Consider the following 18,030-nt stretch of genomic DNA (forward strand, 5'->3'; position numbering starts at 1 on the left):
CCCTCATGACTTGACCTTCCTGTCCACTTCCTTCCCGCCAATCCGCTCCACCCTCTCCAACCTATCACCATCACCCCCCACCTTCATCTACCTATCACATTCCCAGCTACCTTCCCCCCAGCCCCACCCCCCTCCCATTTATCTCTCAGCCCCTTTGGGCCATCCCCCTCATCCCTGAAGAAGGGCTTATGCCCGAAATGTTGACTCTCCTGCTCCTCGGATGCTGCCTGACCGGCTGTGCGTTTCCAGCACCACTCTGTTCAACAATAAGTAACCAGGAAAGCTCAGAGGATGGAATGGGTTATTGTGAGAGGAATTGAATACAGGAGTAGGGAGGTTACCCCTCAGTCATACAGGGCCCTGGAGAGACTGTGTCTGGAGCACCGTGTACAGTACAGGTGACTGTATGGAAGGAAGGATGTAGATGTGTGGGAGGCAGTTCAGAGACGATTCAGCAGATTAATGCCTGGAATCAAGGATGGTGTTATGAGGACAGGCTGGGCATGGGTCTGCTGGAGTTTAGAAGACTCCGAGGTGTTTTGATTGAGGGGTCTTCGCCAGGTGGATATGGTGAGGATGTTTCCTCTTGGGACAGAATCTAAAATGAGAGGGTCACTGGGTATGGGTTGACCTGGAGGAGGGTAGAGGAGATGTGGGTCTTTGGAAACTTGTTGGAAAGCTGCTCAAAGCAGAATCCGTGTGGAAGCAGGACATTCGGCCCATTGAGTCAACACCAACTCTCCAAAGAGCATCCCACCCAGACTGCCCCCACACTATCCCTGTAAATTTGCATTTCCCATGGCTAATCCACCTAGCCTGCACATCCTGGGATACCACGGCAATTTTTAAAAAAAACATTACAGTGCAGTACAGGCCCTTCAGACCTCGATGTCGCCGACCTGTGAAAATTATCTGAAGCCCATCTCACCTCCACTATTTCATCATCATTCATATATTTATCCAATGACCATTTAAATGCCCTTAAAGTTGGTGAGTCTACTACTGCTGCAGGCAGTGTGTCCCACGCCCCTACTACTCTCTGAGTAAAGAAACTACCTCTGACATCTGCCCTATATCTATCACCCCTCAATTTAAAGCTATGTTCCTTATGATTCCTGATCGAATTTTCTGAATCCCCTTCAATCCTGAAACTCCTTATGTTGTGCAATAGCATAGTGGGGAACCTTATCAAATGCCTTACTGAAGTCCAAATACACCACATCAACGGCTTTACCTCCATCCACCTGTTTGGTCACCTTCTCAAAGAACTCAATAAGGTTTGTGAGGCACGACCTGCCCTTCACAAAACCATGCTCACTATCCCTAATCAAATTATTCCTTTCCAGATGATTATAAATCCTATTTCTTATAACCTTTTCCAACACTTTACCAACAACTGAAGTAAGGCTCTCACTGGTCTATAATTCCCAGGATTGTCTCTACTCCCCTCTTTAAACAGGGGAACCACATTTACTATCCTCCAGTCTTCCGGCACTACTCCTGTCGACAATGATGACATAAAGATCAAAGCTAAAGGCTCGGCAATCTCCTCCCTGGCTTCCCAGAGAATCCGAGGATAAATCCCATCCGGCCCACGAGTCTTATCCATTTCCAGATCTTCCAAAATTGCTAAAACCTCCTCTTTGTCAGCCTCAATCCCATCTAGTCTAGTAGCCTGTATCTCTGTGTTCTCACTAACATTGCCCCTTTCCAATGTGAATACTGGTGAAAAGTATTCATTAAGCCCTTCCCCTATGTCCTCCGATTCCACACACAACTTCCCACGATTATCTTTAACTAATCTTACTCTCGTCATTCTTTTATTCCTGATCTACCTATAGAAGGCCTCAGGGTTTTCCTTGATCCGATCCGACACCAGCTTCTCATGACCCCTCCTGGCTCCTCTAACCCCCTCCTTTGATCTTTTCTGTCTAACTTATGACTCCCAATCCCCGGAACTGAGCCTTCACGCCTCATCCTCACATAAGCCTTCTCCTTCCTCTTGACAAGAGCTACAACTTCTTTAGTAAACCATGGCTCTCTCTCTCGACAACTACCTCCCTGCCTGATAGGTATATACTTATCAAGGACCCACAGTAGCTGTTCCTTGAACAAGCTCCATATTTCTAATGTGCCCATCCCCTGCAGTTTCCTTCCCCATCGGATGCATCCTAAATCTTGCCTAATTGCATCGTAATTGCCTTTCCCCCAGTTATACCACCTTCCCTGCAGTATATACCTATCCTGCCCATTGCTATTGTGAACATAACCAAATTATGGTCACTATCACCAAAGTGCTCACCTACTTCCAAATCTACAATTAAACATGGCCAATCCATTAACTTGCTTTGGACTGTGGGAGGAAACCGGAGCACCCGGAGGAAACCCACACAGACACGGGGAGAATGTGCAAACTCCACACAGTCAGTCACCCAAAGCTGGAATCGAACCTGGGTCCCTGTCACTGAGAGGCAGCAGTGCAAACAATTGAATATTTTGTAAGGCATAGCTGGAGGAATTCTTGTTAAACAAGGGGTGAAAGGTTATCAGTGGAACGTGGATTTGAGGAACCAATCAGACCAGCTGTTATTGTATTGAATGATGAAGCAGGGAGAGTGGTGAGGGTTCAGTCTGTGTGTCCTCAGTATCCTCCTGATCTGGGTGATGGCTTCCTCTCTCTGTCGCTGTCGTTTGCTCTTGACTCCTCCTCACCCAGCAGAGAGTTCTCTGTGTAAAGTTAGATTTTATTTTCAGGCCGGTTTTGATCGACATGAATAAGGTTTATCGTCAGAAGAACCAAGAGAATTTGGAGCAGGCGTTCAGCATTGCAGAACGGGAGCTGGGGGTCACCAGGCTGTTAGATCCTGAAGGTAATAGTCCTGTCTCAGGTGGCTGTAGTGATCTCCCACAGCCAGTGTCCCTGTCCCCCACACACTGCCTCATCACTGACCCCAAACCACCAGTCTAACCCTGGCCTTTCTCGATCACCCACTGCACCTCACTCTCCTTAATCTCTCCCCCTCCCTTTTCCCCCCATCCCCACTCTCCTTAATCTCTCGCCCTCCCTCTCCCCCGTCCCCACTCTCCTTAATCTCTCGCCCTCCCTCTCCCCCGTCCCCACTCTACTTCATCTCTCTCCCTCCCCCGTCCCCATCCCTTAATCTCTCCCCCTCCCCCCTCTCATTAATCTCTCCCCCTCCCCCTCCCTCTCCCCAGTCCCCCTCCCCCCCTTAATCTCTCTCCCTCTCCCCTCGTCCCCACTTTCCTTAATCTCTCCCCCCGCCCCCCCCACTCCTTAATTTCTCCCCCTCCCTCTTCCCCCATCCCCACTCTCCTTAATATCTCCCCCTCCATCTCCACCCGTCCCCCCTCCTTAATCTCTCCCCCTCCCTCTCACCTGTCCCCACTCTCCTTAATCTCTCCCCCTCCCTCTCCCCCGTCCCCCCCTAAATCTCTACCCCCCTTCTCCCCCGTCCCCCCTCCTTAATCTCTCCCCCGCTCCCCCGTCCCCACTCTTCTTAATCTCTCCCCCTCCCTTTTCCCCCCATCCCCACTCTCCTTAATCTCTCCCCCTACCCTCGGTCCCACTCTCCTTAATCTCTCCCCCTCCCCTCCCGTTCCCACTCTCCTTAATTTCTCCCCCTCCGTCCCCTCTCTCCTTCATCTCTCCCCCTCTCCCTCCCTGTCCCCCAGTCTCTCCTCCCTCTCCACCGTCCCCCCTCTCCTTAATCTCTCCTCCTCCCTCTCCCAAGTCCCTCCTCTCCTTAATCTCTCCCCCTCCCTTTTACCCCAGTCCCCACTCTCCTTAATCTCTCCCCCTCGCCCCAGTCCTCACTCTCCTTAATCTCTCCCCCTCCCTCTTCCTTCGTCTCCCCTCTCCTTAATCTCTCCACCTCCCCCCATCCCCCCTTTAATCTCTCACCCTCCCTCTCCCCCGTCCCCACTCTCCTTAATCTCTCACACTCCCTCTACCCCCGTCCCCACTATCCTTAATCTCTCACGCTCCCTCTCCCCCCCGTCCCCACTCTCCTTAATCTCTCCCCCTTCCTCTCCCTCCGTCCCCCCTCTCCTTAATCTCTCCCCCTCCCCCCGTCCTCTCTCTCCTTAATCTCTCCCCCTCCCTCTCCCCCCATTCCCCACTCTCGTTAATATCTCCCCCTCCATCTCCCCCATCCCCCCTCCTTAATCTCTCCCCCTCCCTCTCACCTGTCTCCATTCTCCTTAATCTCTCCCCCTCCCTCTCACCTGTCTCCATTCTCCTTAATCTCTCCCCCTCCCTCTCCCCCGTTCCCACCTAAATCTCTCCCCCTCCTTCTCCCCCGTCCCCCCCTCCTTAATCTCTCCCCCTCTCCCCCGTCCCCACTCTTCTTAATCTCTCCCCCTACCCTCGGTCCCACTCTCCTTAATTTCTCCCCCTCCGTCCCCTCTCTCCTTCATCTCTCCCCCTCCCCCTCCCTGTCCCCCAGTCTCTCCTCCCTCTCCACCGTCCCCCCTCTCCTTAATCTCTCCCCCTCCCTCTCCCCCGTCCCCACTCTCCTTAATCTCTCCCCCTCCCTCTTTCTTCGTCTCCCCTCTCCTTAATCTCTCCACCTCCCCCGATTCCCCTCCTCCTTAATCTCTCCCCCTTCCTCTCCCTCCGTCCCCCCTCTCCTTAATCTCTCCCCCTCCCCCCCGTCCTCTCTCTCCTTAATCACTCCCCCTCCCTCTCCCCCCCGTCCCCACTCTCCTTAATATCTCCCCCTCCATCTCCCCCATCCTCTCTCTCCTTAATCACTCCCCCTCCCTCTCCACCGTCCCCACTCTCCTTAACCTCTCTCCCTCCCTCTCCCCTTGTCCCCTCTCTTCCTAATCTCTCTCCCTCCCTCTCCCCCCATCCCCCCCTCTCCTTAATCTCTCCCCCTCCCTCTCCCCCATTCCCCACTCTCCTTAATATCTCCCCCTCCATCTCCCCCGTCCTCTCTCTCCTTAATCACTCCCCCTCCCTCTCCACCGTCCCCACTCTCCTTAACCTCTCCCACTCCCTCTCCCCTTGTCCCCTCTCTTCCTAATCTCTCTCCCTCCCTCTCCCCCCATCCCCCCCTCTCCTTAATCTCTCCCCCTCCCTCTCCCCCGTCCCCCCTCCTTAATCTCTCCCACTCCCTCTCCCCCCCTTGCCCCCCTTAATCTCTCCCACTCCCTCTCCCCCGTCCCCCCTCCTTAATCTCTCCCCCTCCCTCTCCTCCCGGCCGCCCCCCTTAATCTCTCCCCCTCCCTCTCTCCCATCCCCCCTCTCTTTAATCTCTCCCTCCCTCCCCCGTCCCCACTCTCCTTAATCTCTTCCCCTCCCCCCTCCTTAATCTCTCCCACTCCCTCTCCCCTCGTCCCCTCTCTCCCTAATCTCTCTCCCTCCCTCTCCCCCCATCCCCCCCTCCTTAATCTCTCCCCCTCCCTCTCCCCTCGTCCCCTCTCTCCCTAATCTCCCTCCCTCCCTCTCCCCTCGTCCCCCCTCTCCTTAATCTCTCCCCCTCCATCTCTGCTCTCCCTCTCTGACCCCACTCGGCCTCCCCCTCCCTCACCCATATTCTCTCCATTTATTCTGCACTGTCTCTAATTCTGCATTTCCAACCCTTCCCTGCATCCCCTCCATCACCCCCTCCATCACCCCCTCCATCACCCCCTTCCACCCCCTCCATCACCCCCTCCATCACCCCCTCCATCACCCCCTCCCACCCCCTCCCACCCCCTCCATCACCCCCTCCATCACCCCCTCCATCACCCCCTTCCACCCCCTCCATCACCCCCTCCATCACCCCCTCCATCACCCCCTTCCACCCCCTCCATCACCCCCTCCATCACCCCCTCCCACCCCCTCCATCACCCCCTCCATCACCCCCTCCATCACCCCCTCCCACCCCCTCCCACCCCCTCCATCACCCCCTTCCACCCCCTCCATCACCCCCTCCATCACCCCCTCCATCACCCCCTCCCACCCCCTCCATCACCCCCTCCATCACCCCCTCCATCACCCCCTCCCACCCCCTCCATCACCCCCTTCCACCCCCTCCATCACCCCCTCCATCACCCCCTCCATCACCCCCTCCATCACCCCCTCCCACCCCCTCCATCACCCCCTCCATCACCCCCTCCATCACCCCCTCCATCACCCCCTCCCACCCCCTCCCACCCCCTTGCTGTTTACTGACAGTTATCTTGCTGTTGTAGATGTGGACGTACCCCACCCTGATGAGAAATCGATCATTACCTACGTCTCATCCCTGTATGATGCCCTGCCGCGGGTTCCCAATGTTGAAGCTGGAATCCGAGCCAATGTAAGTCTTTCTGATTCTGGGACTGAGCTCCCTAAAGGAGCCGGTTTGTTTGTAAACCCTGATTTGGAGCCACCATCAGTCCTTTCCAAGTGATCTGGACACACTGGTGTTGTTGAACTCTTTGGCATTGTTCCCGGGAAAGTACCCTTACCAACGAGAGTCTGAGCTCATTTTCAGTTTGAGATCAGCTGTAACTAGATCGGGTTAACTATAACAGCCCCCATCGGATCAGTCATAGCGTGGTTGCTGGAGAGGTTGTAGCTCACTCAGAGCCACACTCACTCAGTAAACCTGCTCCAGTACCTCAGGTACCCCGCAGGGAATCCTCATAATCTTTTGAAGGTACCTGGGTGAGCACTTTAAATGAAGGCTTTGGGCCTAATGTGGGACAGTGGGACTGGTGTAGGGTTGGAGTTGTTTTTGGAAGGACGGAATCACCTACTGTAGGGTTCTGTGTTCCCGAGAAAAGCTGAAAAAGTGAACATGGAGGTTGTTTTCCCTGAAGGGAGACTCTCGGATCAGAGGGAATCATCTCAGAATACGACAGAGATGAGGAGGAGGGAGTGAGTGAGTCGGTGGAATTCTTTACCCCAGAGTCCTGGCGAGGCTGGCTCATTGAATATATTCAAGGCTGAGAGAGATAGACAGAGAGAGTCCGAACCAGTCATGGAGTCGAGTGTGAGGGGGAAAAGGCAGGAGGGTAGAGTTGATGAAGCTGAGCTCAGCCATGATCAGGTGGAGTGGGCTGAATGACCAGGATCTGCTGCAATATCTTACTCCTGACCCTAAAGGACATTGTCAATGGGGTCGTCATAATTGTTAGTGTTCACCATGTAGCGAGCATTTAAATCCAGATTTACGTGGAATTCATTCTCCACACGGACCCACCCTCCACACGGACCCACCCTCCACACGGACCCCACTCTCTCCACACGGACCCCACTCCCTCCACACGGACCCTGCTCCCTCCACACGGACCCCACCCTCCACACGGACCCCACTCACTCCACACGGACCCCACCCTCCACACGGACCCCACCCTCCACACGGACCCCACCCTCCACACGGACCCCACTCCCTCCACACGGACCCCACTCCCTCCACACGGACCCTGCTCCCTCCACACGGACCCCACTCACTCCACACGGACCCCACTCCCTCCACACGGACCCCACCCTCCACACGGACCCCACTCCCTCCACACGGACCCCACCCTCCACACGGACCCCACTCCCTCCACACGGACCCCACCCTCCACACGGACCCCACCCTCCACACGGACCCCACCCTCCACACGGACCCCACTCCCTCCACACGGACCCCACCCTCCACACGGACCCTGCTCCCTCCACACGGACCCCACCCTCCACACGGACCCCACTCTCTCCACACGGACCCCACTCTCTTCACACGGACCCCACCCTCCACACGGACCCCCCTCCCTCCACACGGACCCCACCCTCCACACGGACCCCACTCCCTCCACACGGACCTCCCTCCCTCCACACGGACCCCACTCTCTCCACACGGACCCCACTCTCTCCACACGGACCCCACTCTCTCCACACGGACCCCACTCCCTCCACACGGACCCCACTCCCTCCACACGGACCCCACCCTCCACACGGACCCCACCCTCCACACGGACCCCACTCCCTCCACACGGACCCCACTCTCTCCACACGGACCTCCCTCCCTCCACACGGACCCCACTCCCTCCACACGGACCCCACTCTCTCCACACGGACCTCCCTCCCTCCACACGGACCCCACCCTCCACACGGACCCCACCCTCCACACGGACCCCACTCACTCCACACGGACCCCACTCCCTCCACACGGACCCCACTCTCTCCACACGGACCCCACTCCCTCCACACGGACCCCACTCCCTCCACACGGACCCCACTCACTCCACACGGACCCCACTCACTCCACACGGACCCCACTCACTCCACACGGACCCCACTCCCTCCACACGGACCCCACTCTCTCCACACGGACCCCACTCACTCCACACGGACCCCACTCTCTCCACACAGACCTCCCTCCCTCCACACGGACCTCCCTCCCTCCACACGGACCCCACTCTCTCCACACGGACCTCCCTCCCTCCACACGGACCCCACTCTCTCCACACGGACCCCACTCTCTCCACACGGACCTCCCTCCCTCCACACGGACCCCACTCTCTCCACACGGACCTCCCTCCCTCCACACGGACCCCACTCTCTCCACACGGACCCCACTCCCTCCACACGGACCCCACTCTCTCCACACGGACCCCACTCTCTCCACACGGACCCCACTCACTCCACACGGACCCCACTCTCTCCACACGGACCCCACTCTCTCCACACGGACCCCACTCACTCCACACGGACCCCGCTCCCTCCACACGGACCCCACTCTCTCCACACGGACCCCACTCACTCCACACGGACCCCACTCACTCCACACGGACCCCACTCCCTCCACACGGACCCCACTCTCTCCACACGGACCCCACTCACTCCACACGGACCCCACTCTCTCCACACGGACCCCACTCTCTCCACACGGACCCCACTCCCTCCACACGGACCCCACTCTCTCCACACGGACCCCACTCTCTCCACACGGACCCCACTCTCTCCACACGGACCCCACTCTCTCCACACGGACCTCAGTCCCTCCACACGGACCCCACTCACTCCACACAGACCCCACTCCCTCCACACGGACCCCACTCCCTCCACACAGACCCCACTCTCTCCACACGGACCTCCCTCCCTCCACACGGACCCCACTCTCTCCACACGGACCCCACTCTCTCCACACGGACCCCACTCTCTCCACACAGACCCCCCCTCCCTCAACACAGACCCCCCTCCCTCCACACGGACCCCACTCCCTCCACACGGACCCCACTCTCTCCACACGGACCCCACTCTCTCCACACAGACCCCACTCTCTCCACACGGACCCTCACTGCTCCACACAAACCCCACTCCCTCCACACACATACACAGACACACACCCACACACACATACACCCACCCACACACACACACCCACACACACACACCCACACACACACACCCACACACACACACCCACACACACACCCACACAGACATACACACACAGACACACAGTGGCAATAATAAGGGTCCTGTTTTTCAACTGGCCACCAAACCCTGGTATCGGGCTCTGCTCGATCCCCTCTCTCTGCCTGCCTTTGCTGTAAGGTCCACCATTAGAGTTAGGCTGGTTGTCACACGCACTCAACTGAGCTCAGGGAGAGGTTTACCAAAGGCCATCTTGGGTGCAAAGGTTAGACACAGGATTGTAGAAATAAATTAGAAAATAAAAAATAAAAATTTCAACATAACAGTCTCACCCCGACACCACCCTGTACCCCACCCCCACACAGCCCTGTACCCCACCCCCACACTGTCCTGTACCCCACCCCCACACCGCCCTGTACCCCACCCCCACACCACCCTGTACCCCACCCCCACACCACCCTGTGCCCCAACCCCACACCGCTCTGTACCCCACCCCCACACCACCCTGTACCCCACCCCCACACTGTCCTGTACCCCACCCCCACACCGCTCTGTACCCTACCCCCACACCGCTCTGTACCCCACCCCCACACTGCCCTGTGCTCCACCCCCACACCACCCTGTACCCCACCCCCACACCGCTCTGTACCCCACCCCCACACCGCCCTGTACCCCACCCCCACACTGTCCTGTACCCCACCCCCAGACAGCCCTGTACCCCACCCCCACACCACCCTGTACCCCACCCCCATACTGTCCTGTACCCCACCCCCACACAGCCCTGTACCCCACCCCCACACCACCCTGTACCCCACCCCCACACCGCTCTGTACCCCACCCCCACACCGCTCTGTACCCCACCCCCACACCGCCCTGAACCCCACCCCCACACCGCACTGTACCCCACCCCCACACTGTCCTGTACCCCACCCCCACACCACCCTGTACCCCACCCCCACACCACCCTGTACCCCACCCCCACACCGCACTGTACCCCACCCCAACACTGTCCTGTACCCCACCCCCACACCCCCACACCACCCTGTACCCCACACCCACACCGCCCTGTACCCCACCCCCACACCGCCCTGAACCCCACCCCCACACCGCACTGTACCCCACCCCCACACTGTCCTGTACCCCACCCCCACACCACCCTGTACCCCACCCCCACACCGCTCTGTACCCCACCCCCACACCACCCTGTACCCCACCCCCACACCGCTCTGTACCCCACCCCCACACTGTCCTGTACCCCACCCCCACACCGCTCTGTACCCTACCCCCACACCGCTCTGTACCCTACCCCCATACCACTCTGTACCCCACCCCCACACTGCCCTGTGCCCCACCCCCACACCGCCCTGTACCCCACCCCCACACTGTCCTGTACCCCACCCCCACACCACCCTGTACCCCACCCCCACACCGCACTGTACCCCACCCCCACACTGCCCTGTACCCCACCCCCACACCGCTCTGTACCCTACCCCCAAACCACTCTGTACCCCACCCCCACACCACCCTGTACCCCACCCCCACACTGTCCTGTACCCCAACCCACACCGCTCTGTACCCCACCCCCACACCACCCTGTACCCCACCCCCACACTGTCCTGTACCCCACCCCCACACCGCTCTGTACCCCACCCCCACACTGTCCTGTACCCCACCCCCACACCGCTCTGTACCCCACCCCCACACCGCCCTGTACCCCACCCTCACACTGACCTGTGCCCCACCCCCACACCGCTCTGTACCCCACCCTCACACTGACCTGTACCCCACCCCCACACCACCCTGTACCCCACCCCCACACCGCACTGTACCCCACCCCCACACCGCTCTGTACCCCACCCCCACACCACACTGTACTCCACCCCCACACTGTCCTGTACCCCCCCCACACCGCTCTGTACCCCACCCCCACACCGCCCTGTGCCACAACCCCACACCACCCTGTACCCCCCCCCACACCGCTCTGTACCCCACCCCCACACCACCCTGTACCCCACCCCCACACTGCCCTGTACCCCACCCCCACACCACCCTGTACCCCACCCCCACACTGCCCTGTACCCCACCCCCACACCACTCTGTACCCCACCCCCACACTGCCCTGTGCCCCACCCCCACACTGCCCTGTACCCCACCCCCACACCGCTCTGTACCCCACCCCCACACTGCCCTGTGCCCCACCCCCACACTGCCCTGTACTCCACCCCCACACCGCTCTGTACCCCACACCCACACCACCCTGTACCCCACCCCCACACTGCCCTGTACTCCACCCCCACACTGTCCTGTACCCCACCCCCACACCGCTCTGTACCCCACCCCCACACTGTCCTGTACCCCACCCCCACACTGCTCTGTACCCCACCCCAACACTGCCCTGTACCCCACCCCCACACCGCTCTGTACCCCACCCCCACACTGTCCTGTACCCCACCCCCACACCGCTCTGTACCCCACCCCCACACTGTCCTGTACCCCACCCCCACACCGCTCTGTACCCCACCCCAACACTGTCCTGTACCCCACCCCCACACCACCCTGTACCCCACCCCCACACCGCTCTGTACCCCACCCCCACACCACCCTGTACCCCACCCCCACACCGCGCTGTACCCCACCCCCACACTGTCCTGGACCCCCCCCCCCACACCGCTCTGTACCCCACCCCCACACCGCCCTGTGCCCCAACCCCACACCACCCTGTACCCCACCCCCACACCGCCCTGTGCCCCACCCCCACACCGCCCTGTGCCCCACCCCCACACCGCTCTGTACCCCACCCCAACACTGTCCTGTACCCCACCCCCACACTGCCCTGTACTCCACCCCCACACCGCTCTGTACCCCACCCCCACACCACCCTGTACCCCACCCCCACACTGCCCTGTACCCCACCCCTACACTGCCCTGTACCCCACCCCCACACCGACCTGTACCCCACCCCCACACCACCCTGTACCCCACCCCCACACTGTCCTGTACCCCACCCCCACACTGCCCTGTACCCCACCCCCACACTGCCCTGTGCCCCACCCCCACACTGCCCTGTACTCCACCCCCACACTGCCCTGTACCCCACCCCCACACTGCCCTGTGCCCCACCCCCACACTGTCCTGTACCCCACCCCCACACTGCCCTGTACCCCACCCCCACACCGCACTGTACTCCACCCCCACACTGCCCTGTACTCCACCCCCACACTGCCCTGTACCCCACCCCCACACTGCCCTGTGCCCCACCCCCACACTGTCCTGTACTCCACCCCCACACCGCCCTGTACCCCACCCCCACACTGCCCTGTACCCCACCCCCACACTGCCCTGTGCCCCACCCCCACACTGTCCTGTACTCCACCCCCACACCGCACTGTACCCCACCCCCACACTGCCCTGTACTCCACCCCCACACCACCCTGTACCCCACCCCCACACCGCACTGTACCCCACCCCCACACTGTCCTGTACCCCACCCCCACACCGCACTGTACCCCACCCCCACACTGTCCTGTACCCCACCCCCACACCGCACTGTACCCCACCCCCACACTGTCCTGTACCCCACCCCCACACCGCACTGTACCCCACCCCCACACTGTCCTGTACCCCACCCCCACACCACCCTGTACGCCACCCCCACACTGCCCTGTACCCCACCCCCACACCGCACTGTACCCCACCCCCACACCGCTCTGTACCCCACCCCCACACTGTCCTGTACTCCACCCCCACACCACCCTGTACCCCACCCCCACACCACCCTGTACCCCACCCCCACACCGCACTGTACTCCACCCCCACACTGCCCTGTACCCCACCCCCACACCACCCTGTACCCCACCCCCACACCGCACTGTACCCCACCCCCACACCGCTCTGTACCCCACCCCCACACTGTCCTGTACTCCACCCCCACACCACCCTGTACCCCACCCCCACACCGCTCTGTACCCCACCCCCACACTGTCCTGTACGCCACCCCCACACTGCCCTGTACCCCACCCCCACACCGCACTGTACCCCACCCCCACACCGCTCTGTACCCCACCCCCACACTGTCCTGTACTCCACCCCCACACCACCCTGTACCCCACCCCCACACTGTCCTGTACCCCACCCCACACCGCACTGTACCCCACCCCCACACTGCCCTGTACTCCACCCCCACACCACCCTGTACCCCACCCCCACACCGCACTGTACCCCACCCCCACACTGTCCTGTACCCCACCCCCACACCACCCTGTACCCTACCCCCACACTGCCCTGTACTCCACCCCCACACTGCCCTGTACCCCACCCCCACACCGCACTGTACTCCACCCCCACACCGCTCTGTACCCCACCCCCACACCACCCTGTACCCCCACCCCCACACTACATTGTACCCCACCCCCACACTGCTCTGTACCTTGCCTTTGTGACCCACATTCCCACTGTGGGTCTATATGTAGGAGAGTTGCCAATTTTCCGGGCATTTAAATGGTCATTGGATAAGCTTGTGGACGAGAGCAGAATAGTGTAGGATAGATGAGCTTTAGATTGGTTTCACAGGTCGGTGCAACATCGAGGGCCGAAGGGCCTGGACTGTGCTGGAATGTTCTGTGTGCTACTGCAGCCCCACTTTGGATACCAAGCCCTGAGTCCTCCTGCCATGATGAACCTTACCAACTACAACATGAAACAATGTAGAACATAGAACATTACTCATCCTCGACAGAACTCTGCTCCTGGATTCAACCTCCCCACCCTCCCCCAGGATCATTCCTACCCCGCTCCCTCACTCCCCTTGCTCCACCCCCTCTACTCCCTCTCCCCAGGATCACTCGTCTCCCTCGACCTATCCCTCTGCATCTACGTCTCCTTCTCCCTTTTTCTCTCTCTTCCTCCACCAGGGTCACTCCTCTCCCTCTCCCTCTCTCTCGTTCTCCCACTCTCTCTCTCCCACTCCCCATGGTCGCTGCTCTCCCTCTCCCTCTCCCTCTCCCTCTCTACCCGAGCTCCATCCCCACTCCACACTCCCCCCAAGGTCACTCTTCTCCTGTTGCCTCTCTCCCTCTCCCCCAGGGTCACAGTCTGCCCCCAGGATCACTCTGCCCTGTCTTGTGTGTACCCTTGTATGGGGCTGGTCACCAGGGGAGTGATGCTGGAGAGATGCAGTCACTGAGTTCTCCATGTTGTCTCTGTAGGAGATCGAGATGCGATGGCAGGAGTATTATGAGATGGTCACGCTGCTGATCCAGTGGATTCGCCATCACATCACCATTTTTGAGGAAAGGAAATTCCCGGGAACCTATGAGGAGATGGAGGTGAGCAGTCACTTCGCATCCCAAACTCATCCAGTGTCTCTTAGAGCAGAGACCCCATTTCCCATCATGGAATCTGTTACTGTCCCGTACCTGATCCCAGTGTCTGTTACTGTCCCGTACCTGATCCCAGTGTCTGTTACTGTCCCGTACCTGATCCCAGTGTCTGTTACTGTCCCGTACCTATTCCCAGTGTATGTTACTGTCCTGTACCCGGTCCCAGTGTCTGTTACTGTCCTGTACCTGATCACAGTGTCTGTTACTTTCCCGTACCCGATCCCAGTGTCTGTTACTGTCCCGTACCTGATCCCAGTGTCTGTTACTGTCCCGTACCTGATCCCAGTGTCTGTTACTGTCCCGTACCCGATCCCAGTGTCTGTTACTGTCCTGTACCTGATCCCAGTGTATGTTACTGTCCCGTACCTGATCCCAGTGTATGTTACTGTCCCGTACCTGATCCCAGTGTCTGTTACTGTCCCGTACCTGATCCCAGTGTCTGTTACTGTCCCGTACCTGATCCCAGTGTATGTTACTGTCCCGTACCTGATCCCAGTGTCTGTTACTGTCCCGTACCCGATCCCAGTGTCTGTTACTGTCCCGTACCTGATCCCAGTGTCTGTTACTGTCCCGTACCTGATCCCAGTGTCTGTTACTGTCCCGTACCCGATCCCAGTGTATGTTACTGTCCCGTACCTGATCCCAGTGTCTGTTACTGTCCTGTACCTGATCCCAGTGTCTGTTACTGTCCCGTACCTGATCCCAGTGTCTGTTACTGTCCCGTACCTGATCCCAGTGTCTGTTACTGTCCCGTACCCGATCCCAGTGTATGTTACTGTCCCGTACCTGATCCCAGTGTCTGTTACAGTCCCGTACCCGATCCCAGTGTATGTTACTGTCCCGTACCTGATCCCAGTGTCTGTTACTGTCCCGTACCTGATCCCAGTGTATGTTACTGTCCCGTACCCGATCCCAGTGTATGTTACTGTCCCGTACCTGATCCCAGTGTCTATTACTGTCCCGTACCTGATCCCAGTGTCTGTTACTGTCCCGTACCCGATCCCAGTGTATGTTACTGTCCCGTACCTGATCCCAGTGTCTATTACTGTCCCGTACCTGATCCCAGTGTCTGTTACTGTCCCGTACCCGATCCCAGTGTCTGTTACTGTCCCGTACCTGATCCCAGTGTATGTTACTGTCCCGTACCTGATCCCAGTGTCTATTACTGTCCCGTACCTGATCCCAGTGTCTGTTACTGTCCCGTACCTGATCCCAGTGTCTGTTACTGTCCTGTACCTGATCCCAGTGTCTGTTACTGTCCTGTACCTGATCCCAGTGTATGTTACTGTCCCGTACCCGATCCCAGTGTCTGTTACTGTCCTGTACCTGATCCCAGTGCCTGTTACTGTCCCGTACCCGATCCCAGTGTCTGTTACTGTCCCGTACCTGATCCCAGTGTATGTTACTGTCCCGTACCCGATCCCAGTGTCTGTTACTGTCCCGTACCCGATCCCAGTGTCTGTTACTGTCCCGTACCTGATCCCAGTGTATGTTACTGTCCTGTACCCGATCCCAGTGTCTGTTACTGTCCTGTACCTGATCCCAGTGTCTGTTACTGTCCCGTACCCGATCCCAGTGTCTGTTACTGTCCTGTACCCGATCCCAGTGTCTGTTACTGTCCTGTACCTGATCCCAGTGTCTGTTACTGTCCCGTACCCGATCCCAGTGTCTGTTACTGTCCCGTACCCGATCCCAGTGTCTGTTACTGTCCTGTACCTGATCCCAGTGTCTGTTACTGTCCCGTACCTGATCCCAGTGTCTGTTACTGTCCTGTACCTGATCCCAGTGTCTGTTACTGTCCCGTACCTGATCCCAGTGTCTGTTACTGTCCCGTACCTGATCCCAGTGTCTGTTACTGTCCTGTACCTGATCCCAGTGTCTGTTACTGTCCCGTACCCGATCCCAGTGTCTGTTACTGTCCCGTACCCGATCCCAGTGTCTGTTACTGTCCCGTACCCGATCCCAGTGTCTGTTACTGTCCCGTACCTGATCCCAGTGTATGTTACTGTCCCGTACCTGATCCCAGTGTCTGTTACTGTCCCGTACCTGATCCCAGTGTATGTTACTGTCCCGTACCCGATCCCAGTGTCTGTTACTGTCCCGTACCCGATCCCAGTGTCTGTTACTGTCCCGTACCCGATCCCAGTGTCTGTTACTGTCCCGTACCCGATCCCAGTGTCTGTTACTGTCCCGTACCCGATCCCAGTGTCTGTTACTGTCCTGTACCTGATCCCAGTGCCTGTTACTGTCCCGTACCCGATCCCAGTGTCTGTTACTGTCCCGTACCCGATCCCAGTGTATGTTACTGTCCCGTACCTGATCCCAGTGTCTGTTACTGTCCCGTACCTGATCCCAGTGTCTGTTACTGTCCCGTACCCGATCCCAGTGTCTGTTACTGTCCCGTACCTGATCCCAGTGTCTGTTACTGTCCCGTACCCGATCCCAGTGTCTGTTACTGTCCCGTACCTGATCCCAGTGCCTGTTACTGTCCCGTACCCGATCCCAGTGTCTGTTACTGTCACGTACCTGATCCCAGTGTCTGTTACTGTCCCGTACCCGATCCCAGTGTCTGTTACTGTCCCGTACCTGATCCCAGTGTATGTTACTGTCCCGTACCTGATCCCAGTGTCTGTTACTGTCCCGTACCTGATCCCAGTGTCTGTTACTGTCCCGTACCGATCCCAGTGTCTGTTACTGTCCCGTACCCGATCCCAGTGTCTGTTACTGTCCCGTACCTGATCCCAGTGTCTGTTACTGTCCCGTACCCGATCCCAGTGTCTGTTACTGTCCCGTACCCGATCCCAGTGTATGTTACTGTCCCGTACCTGATCCCAGTGTCTGTTACTGTCCCGTACCTGATCCCAGTGTCTGTTACTGTCCCGTACCTGATCCCAGTGTCTGTTACTGTCCCGTACCTGATCCCAGTGTCTGTTACTGTCCTGTACCCGATCCCAGTGTCTGTTACTGTCCTGTATCCGATCCCAGTGTCTGTTACTGTCCCGTACCTGATCCCAGTGTCTGTTACTGTCCCGTACCTGATCCCAGTGTCTGTTACTGTCCTGTACCTGATCCCAGTGTCTGTTACTGTCCCGTACCTGATCCCAGTGACTGTTACTGTCCCGTACCCGATCCCAGTGTATGTTACTGTCCCGTACCCGATCCCAGTGTCTGTTACTGTCCCGTACCCGATCCCAGTGTCTGTTACTGTCCCGTACCCGATCCCAGTGTCTGTTACTGTCCCGTACCCGATCCCAGTGTCTGTTACTGTCCCGTACCCGATCCCAGTGTCTGTTA

At 58.7% G+C, this 18,030-nt stretch overlaps 1 protein-coding gene across 1 annotated transcript in view; it reads left to right on the top strand.

Moving 5' to 3' along the window:
• LOC122547394 (plectin-like) overlaps positions 1-18,030 on the top strand; it is a 208,692-nt gene that overhangs the window by 659 nt on the left and 190,003 nt on the right. Inside the window, 3 exon segments of the mRNA XM_087987780.1 lie at positions 2,755-2,870; positions 6,202-6,308; positions 14,563-14,682. Of these exon segments, the coding sequence (XP_087843906.1) occupies positions 2,755-2,870; positions 6,202-6,308; positions 14,563-14,682 (343 nt within the window).

Source organism: Chiloscyllium plagiosum, unplaced genomic scaffold, assembly GCF_037043375.1.
Source record: "Chiloscyllium plagiosum isolate Xiang-an unplaced genomic scaffold, Cpla_swu_hap1 HiC_scaffold_5, whole genome shotgun sequence".
In the NCBI taxonomy this organism is placed as follows: Eukaryota; Metazoa; Chordata; class Chondrichthyes; order Orectolobiformes; family Hemiscylliidae; genus Chiloscyllium; species Chiloscyllium plagiosum.